Source organism: Coffea eugenioides, chromosome 1, assembly GCF_003713205.1.
Source record: "Coffea eugenioides isolate CCC68of chromosome 1, Ceug_1.0, whole genome shotgun sequence".
Lineage (NCBI taxonomy): Eukaryota > Viridiplantae > Streptophyta > Magnoliopsida > Gentianales > Rubiaceae > Coffea > Coffea eugenioides.
In genome coordinates this window covers 23346229-23354400 of record NC_040035.1, presented here as the reverse complement: position 1 = coordinate 23354400, position 8172 = coordinate 23346229, and the positions used below count along the sequence as shown (strand labels likewise).

Genomic DNA, 8172 nt, shown 5'->3' with positions numbered 1-8172 from the left:
TCTCTAAGAAAGGAAACCTATATTGCGGCATTCATAGCGTGTTGGATTTGCAAGTTCCTTTTGCCAAGCAAAAAGGTCGATCGTATTCGCCCAAGTGTCTTCAAGGTTGCATGCTTAATGGCTACAGGGAAAAGATTTTGTCTTGCAATTCCTGTCCTTGCGAGCATATATCATGGGTTGAGGGAGATCGTCCACGCCCCTAACCTTGGAGAATGCGGGGTAACTTTCCCAATCCATTACGTCTATGCTTGGATTGGCCAATACTTTGACGTATATTATGAGAACAATCAAGTGAGTAGCCACCACGCGCGCATGACAAGATTTAGTGGTGAGAAAATGGCAATATTTTATGGCCAATTGGAAGCTGAGGAAATCTTCAAAGAAACGAATCCTTTGATGCTTCCTAAATTGTGTTGGACTGAGAATAAAGAAAAGGCGTTGATCGATGACGGATCCTTATCATCAAGACTCACGAGCTACTTCATTAGTCAACGCTCTTGCCATTTAACTCTACGTAAGGACAATACTTTCATTATTGAAAAATATAATCCTTGCAGGCTCAGCAGACAATTTGGTTTCTGTCAGGACATCCCCAACAACTTGAAAGAGATCACTCACACTTATACTTTGGGTGAGGCTATTCAACTATGGGATTCTTCAGTTCGCACGCAGATGCAATCTCGGATGACTATGCCCACACACAGGAAGCATCCATTGATCACACAAGACTATGATGCCTAGTGGTCGACTCGGTCAAATAGTGTCTCTTCAACTCCCTTAAAATTCACCGTTAAGATCCCTCAGCAATCAGCGAAAAAGGGTAAGGTTACCTCCGCCAACGAGTCAGTGCATCCTAATGGAGTTATAGAGATTGTAACAGGTCTTACCTCATCCACCTTGCGGAAGAACAAAACCATTAGCAGCCCCTTGGAAAACATTGTTACAAGAAATAAGTCTTCCAAGGACTCTCGACAGGCCATCAAAGAGGCGCAACCAGTGATTCCAGCAAAGCAGATGCCGCCCAAGGTTTCAAAATCTTTATCAGTGACTCACACAGAATAAGATGTCGAAATTGAAGCGATGGACAATCATAATTCTCTCGAGGCTATAGAACAAGAAGGGACTCAAGCTCAGGGCATCGAATCTACCCAAAGAGGAGCCCATTCGTTGGCGAGTGGCAGTAGTAGCCAAGACCGTCATTGGAACCGATCGAAGAAGAGGACATCTTCTGATTTGGAGGAAGTTTCCTTTTCACCACCGTCGGTTGGAGTGTCGCCACTTAAGGTAATCATATCTTCCTTTTTCTTTTTTTTTTTTGTTTTTTCCTCTTTTTTTTTTTTAAAACCCTCATAAAATTTTTTTTTCTCAGCCCCCACTTCTTGAACTCCACCAAGAAGATGTTGGTACCAACTCACCAATTAAGCTTGAGACTGATGCTATAATTTCAAACAAGAAAGGTGACGAAATCATTATCAGCATCCCAAAACAACTTGCCCCCAGTGGAGGTGCCTTGTCAAAGAAGGAGCTGACTAGTTTGCATGAAATTCGGAAAAAACCTAAGGTAGCATTGGTTTCAGAATTTCATGGTCAAAAAATGATCCAGGCGCATCGAAGAAAGTACTTGCAAAGTTTGTGGATGGATTTTCGCGGACAGATTCTTGACACTCCAATTGAGCAGATCTCTTCTTTAAAAGAGTGTGCAGAGGAAATCATTGCGGAAATCACCAGAACGGATCCTACCAATGGTCTCCCTTTAAAAAACCACTTGATAGAATTGTTTGCCAAGGCGGAGGCATATGATCTTTTGGCATCTTCATCGTGGGAAAGGATGAGCAAAGAAACACACGCAGAACTCCTTTCCAAAGCGACCATCCAACTCGGGAGAGTTAAGGCAAAGGAAGAAAAACTAACGTGCCATTTGCAAAGTCTTGAAGAAAAGTTGCAGTCCATTGAAGATAGGAAGAAAGTTTTGCAACAGGAACTTATTGATTTGGAGAAACAAAGAATGGAAATCAGCTCAACCATCGATCAAAAGCATGAGACCTTCAACGAGGTCCAGACCGAGATAAGACAAGCACATGATGAGCTCTCTTCTATTGAAAATACCAGCATCTTGACTGATGACGCAGTGAAGGAACTTGAAGACATGAAGTCTGCACTTGAATCATACAAAATAGCTGTAGTGGATTATAAATTTGACATTTAGACTTTTTACCATGTCATTTTCCTGAATTTGTTCCACTTTTTTTTTCATGTAATGAAATTTTTTTTTTTGAATAAAATGCTTTCCGTTCCTTATCTCTTGTTTTTTTTTCTTAAAGATACAAGAACTCGAATGGAGCATTTTATTTAAATCTTTTTTTTTTGGAAAGATAAAATTCTTTTTTTTTTTTTGCAAGGAACAAGGATTTGATTTGGAGTGGTGTAACTGAACTTAGAAGTTGCCCTCCAAGCTGCCTACGTATCCCAACAAGGGAATCAAGTCACACGTAGTTCCTGCCGTTCACATTTTAACCTCATGCGGGCCAGGAGTATCTATTTGTTTACCACCTTAGACTTGGTGGAGTGTTTCAGCAGTTTAACCACATACTACACTATTGGTGGTTGCCATCCACAGTTTTAGTTCATGCGGGCCAGGAGCATCGCGCGGTTCCGAATACGCATAGTACCTTTTTAGGTACTTTCCATTGATAGGGCCAACCCTTAATCCATCTTCAGCAACCAACTTGTATGAGCCATTTGTATATACTTTTCGAACGACATATGGACCATCCCACTTAAGAGTAAACATTCTTTGTCCGCCATGAGTGAGAATGATTGGTCTCCGAACGGCGAGCACTAACTCTCCAATTTGGAAAGAGCGGGGTCGAACGTGCTTATTGAATGCCTTTGAAAGGCGAGCTTGATAGCACTCAATCCGTTGCTGAGCTTCCAATCTCTTTTCGTCGAGCGCTTGTAACTCCTCAAAGCGAAGACGAACATTATCTTCTTCGTTGAGCCCCTCTTGAATTGCAATTCTTAGCGAAGGTGTTTGACACTCAAGTGGAAGAACAGCTTCAACACCGTAAACAAGCGCGTATGGGGTTGCTTGTGTGGGAGTTCGAAAAGTAGTTCTGTATGCCCAAAGCGCTTCTCCAATTCGAAGATGCCAATCCCTTTTCGATTTATCAACGATTTTCTTCAACAGATTACATAAGGTCTTGTTGAATGCTTCAGCAAGTCCATTTGCGGTAGCGTAGTACATGGACGAATTGTATTGTTTGAAATGAAACTTTTCGCAAAGTTTGTTCATTGCTACATTGCAAAAAGGTTTGCCATTATCGGTGATGATATAACGTGGGATTCCATACCGATAAATGATGTGCAAGCGAATGAAATCTACTACATTCTCCTTTTTGACCTCTCTTAGAGGAATCGCTTCGGCCCACTTTGAGAAATAATCCGTCGCTGCCAAAATGAAAATGTGTCCTCCAGAAGATTTTGGGAGCGGTCCAACTATATCCAAACCCCAAGCATCGAACGGCCAAGAAGCCACCGTTGGATGCAATGGTTCAGGAGGTTGGCGGATGAAATTGCCATGGAATTGACAAGCTTGACATCTTCTAGCAAAATCGATACAGTCCTTTATCATCGTTGGCCAGTAGTATCCCATTCTCTTAATGCGAAAGTGTAATTTCGGGCCAGATTGGTGAGCACCGCATATCCCAGAGTGAGCTTCCTCCATTGCTTGCATGGCTTCATCTTCTCCAAGACATCGTAGAAACACCCCATCGAATGATCTTCGGTAAAGCGTCCCTTTGTAGTAAATGAAACGTGGCGCTCGACGACGTATATCGACCTTTTTCTTGGGATCTTCTGGTAACTTTCCATGATTAAGGTAATCAATGATGAGGTGACGCCAATCCTCCTTTTCGATCTCATGGACAAAAATATGATAAGCATATTCTTCCTCACCATCATCCTCTTCATCAAACATCGGAGGTATGACCCAATTTTGACATATTGAAATTTGATTTCGATGAGAAGGTAGAGTGATCATGGACGCTACCTTTGCCAAAGAGTCAGCTTGTTGGTTGAAATTTCTAGGGATATGTTCTATAGTGACATTATCTAAATATCCCATGAGTTGTCTTGCATACTTATAATATGGGATCAATTCAGGTTTCTTGATATCATAAACACCAAGAAGTTGATTTACCACCAATTTTGAATCACCATAGACTCTAAGATGCAACTGTTTCATGTCTACAGTCGTTTCAAGACTGAGAATCAACGCCTGATATTCGGCCACATTGTTTGAACACCGACGTGTTAAAGTGAAAGAGTATGGCAATATATCTGTTTCAGGGGTATAAAAGACAACTCCTGCACCAGCTCTATCACGGTGAGCAGCTCCATCGAAATACATTGACCACGGCGATTCGACCATAAACACTTCTTCATCGGGAAGTTCATCAGTCAACTCCCACTCGGCAGGTACGGGATGATCGGCTAAAAAGTCTGCCAATATTTGTCCTTTGACAGCCTTCGCAGGTACATAAATGATTTCGAATTGTTGAAACTGGAGGTACCATCTCGCGAGCCGATCAGATAGTACAGGTTTTGCCATGACATATTTAATGGGATTAGACTTAGATATGAGTCGAATAGTATGTGCATGAAAATAATGTTTCAAGTTCTGAATGACAAATATAAGTGCCAAACACAACTTCTCGATGGGTGAGTAGTTCAACTCATTAGATGTCATCATCCGGCTCAAGTAATACAGCGCATTCTCTTTACCTTCATCATTTTCTTGAGCAAGTAAGGCCCCAACCGACCGTTCTTGTGCGGAAATATAGAGAGTCAATGGTTTTCCTGGAATGGGCGCAGCCAGCACTAGGGGATTCATGAGGTACGCTTTGATGCTTGTAAAAGCATTCCTACACGATTCATCCCACTCGAAGGGTACCCCTTTCTTCATCAGTCGACTAAAGGGTTGGCATCGTCCGGCCAAATTAGAGATAAACCTTCGGATATATGTCAACTTCCCTTGAAGGCTCTTCAATTCATGAATATTTCGTGGTTCAGGCATGTTCACAATGGCATCAATTTTAGATCGATCGACCTCTATTCCCCGTTGATGAACGATGAAACCGAGAAACTTGCCAGAAGTGACTCCGAATGCGCACTTCAAAGGATTCATCTTCAGTTGGTACCTCCGAAGGCGTTGGAAAACTCTTCGAAGGTCTTGAATATGATCCTCTCGCTTATTTGATTTCACCACAAGGTCATCAACGTAGCACTCCACATTCCTATGGAGCATATTATCAAATATTCTTTGCATTGTCCTTTGATATGTCACTCCAGCATTTTTCAAGCCAAATGGCATTACTTTATAGCAATAAATTCCCTTGGGGGTGCGGAAGGCAGTGAGTTCCTCATCCTCGGGCGCCATGCGTATTTGATTGTAGCCAGATGATCCATCGAGAAAAGATAGTGCTTCATGCCCGGTTGTAGCATCTACTGTCAAATCTGTGATGGGAAGCGGAAAGTCATCTTTGGGGCAAGCCTCTTTTAAGTCTCGAAAATCAACACAAATTCGAATTTGCCCGTTCTTCTTCCTTATAGGGACGATACTTGAAATCCATGTCGGATATTTCACTTCCCGTATGAACCCAGCTTCAATCAATCTATTTATCTCATTTTCTATTAGAGGAATCAATTCGGGCCGAAAGCGCCTTTGAGTTTGCTTGATAGGTTTTGTTCCTTGCTTGACAGACAAATTATGAACGGCGATCCTTGGATCCAAACCAAGCATTTCTGAGTAATTCCAGGCAAAGACGTCCCTGAACTCGAGTAGCAAATCAACATACTCTTTCTCTTCTTCGGGAGTCATACAAGAGCTTATGTAAGTTGGGCGAGGATCGTCGCTTGTGCCAAGGTTAATCTCTTTTAGCGCATCGACTGTATTTTTTACCCTTTGTTCAAGTTCAGGGAGAGCGTCATCTACATCTTCTTCTTCTTCTTCGGGATCACTGATCGTAATATGGTGACAGGAAGCCATACTTTCTTGACCCTGTTCTTCAAAAATGGTTTCAATTCTTACATTGAATAAGTCTCCGTAGTGCATGAAGAAATTGGAGACTCGCTTTCTTGGTCCGTTCCTCTTTATTGGAGTAAGACTTTCTTCCTTGGCAACCTGGTACTCTTGCTTTTTACTGCCTAGTCTTTCATAGACAAGCGGCTTCACATTTTTTGGCTGCGGGCCAAGTCTGTCAAATACAGAAGTACGCTTTGACTTATCTCCCAATCTATCGAACACAGATCTCCTTCGGCTTGTGACCTCCATTTCCTCGTTCACGTAGTTACAACTTGCTCTTTTGATCATTATACGCACTGGAGAAGATGGTTGATAACCAAGACCCATCGATGAACTTTCAACATTATAGCCTTTTTCTTTCAACATTTTCTGCATAGGTGTTAATCCATGAGTCTTCTCGCCAGTCACCTCAGGAGGGAGTTTGACCAATGCATGCTTCTCATTTGGGTTATAACCGGCCTTAGCAAGTAGTTTGTATGCGTTTGGATCAAAACCTTCGATTAGTTGGTAGTGAGTAATATTCTACTGCCGGTTCTTCTTTGGGACGAACAAATCCTTGCAAGCTCGCTTTCTCACTTTTAACAGGCTCTATTTTGGTGAGCGGAACATTTAATGTATCATTCCTGATAAAAGAAGACCGACCTTCTTCTCTCTTTGATCTTGGAATATACCGCAAAATGGGTACTTTGAAATCTTTACTTTCTTCCTTTACTGATTCTTTTCTTTTTGCTTCTTTCTGAAGGTAAAATTTGGCATCGGCAAAGTGAGTCTCGGCCTCAGAGAAAGGTTTATTATTGGAAACAACCTTCTTAACTATACCGTCTCGATAATATTTGAAACATTGATGCAGAGTTGACGGTATAATTTCATTCTCGTGAATCCAGGGTCGTCCCAAGAGCATATTATAAGAGGTTTTGGCTTCAATGATATGAAATAATGCACTTGAAGATAACTCACCAATGAGCAATTCAAGCCTTATGAGACCAATTGCTCTTTGTGTGAGAACCCGTAATTTTTCCCATTTTCCAAGTTTTATTCGGGTTACTGGCATGTTTTCTGCATTTTCTTTATTCAAAAAGTTTCTAGATAATTTTTATGAGTAAATATAGTTTTTAGGTGAGTTTTCTAGTATTGGTTAGTTTTTAAGAAATTAAGAGCGTATACCGGACGTGGGACCCACTAAGGCGAAAAGTTCGGAAAAATTCGGCCAACTAGGTTAAGTTTTGGATACTGGGCTTAAATTATCGGGTGCTAGGAGATAATTAGAGAATATCTTATGGATTAGAGTGAGAGGGAACAAAAGGATATTCATGCATTTAATGGGGTGACAAGTGTCTCCATGTGATTAAATCTTGCCATTTTGACCACTATTCATGCCTTTACCAAATTAATATCAAAATTCACCAAAAATTCACCATTTTTCTCCCTCTCTTGGCCGGCCTCTTCAAGAAACAAAAGAAAAGAAAACTCTCCACAATCTTGTCTTCAATCTTGCCCAATCTTTCAATTAAACCGATTAATCTTCCAATTACTCCATAAAACCTCTTAGTTTGGTGGAGTTAAGCTTGGTTGTGAAGTGGTTTGGAAGCTTAAGGTGTTAAGTTGCTTCTTTCTTGACTTGGCAAGGTGAGTGGTGGAGGAACTCCTTTTCTCTCTTCAATAATGCTTAATTAGTGGTTAATGTGAGCTTAAGTGATGATTTTAGTGGTTATTTGTGATTTTTGGATGAAATTTGTGAAGTTTTATAATTATTGGTGATTTTTCTGTTTTCATATGATTATTATTATGGGATCATGTATGATGATTGGAAATGATATTTAAGGAAGCTAGAAGGTGGAAAAAGTGGTTAATTGCAGGAAATTTCTGTTTTGGAAGAAATTTGGAAAGTTAGGGTTTCATGTTCTTACATTCTGCCCGGCACTATAGCTCATAGTTAGAGGCCGAATTGGCCTTGGGTTAAAACATGAAAGTTGTAGGGAATGATATTTTAGAGATGCCTAAAAAATTTCAGGTCAATCGGAGCAACGTAGATGGAGAAAAGACTGCAATAACCCTGCTGCCCTGGTTCTACCCGAATTTGATAATTGCGT

At 41.0% G+C, this 8172-nt stretch overlaps 1 protein-coding gene across 1 annotated transcript in view; it reads right to left on the bottom strand.

Annotated features, from left to right (window-relative positions):
• Positions 1-2211: 2211 nt before the first annotated feature.
• Positions 2212-8172, bottom strand: part of LOC113769187 — a 29001-nt gene continuing 23040 nt past the window's right edge. The window contains exons 2-3 of the mRNA XM_027313656.1: positions 2670-6576; positions 2212-2227 (exon numbers count right to left, since the gene is read on the bottom strand). Of these exons, the coding sequence (XP_027169457.1) occupies positions 2212-2227; positions 2670-6576 (3923 nt within the window). The remainder of the gene's footprint in view (positions 2228-2669; positions 6577-8172) is intronic.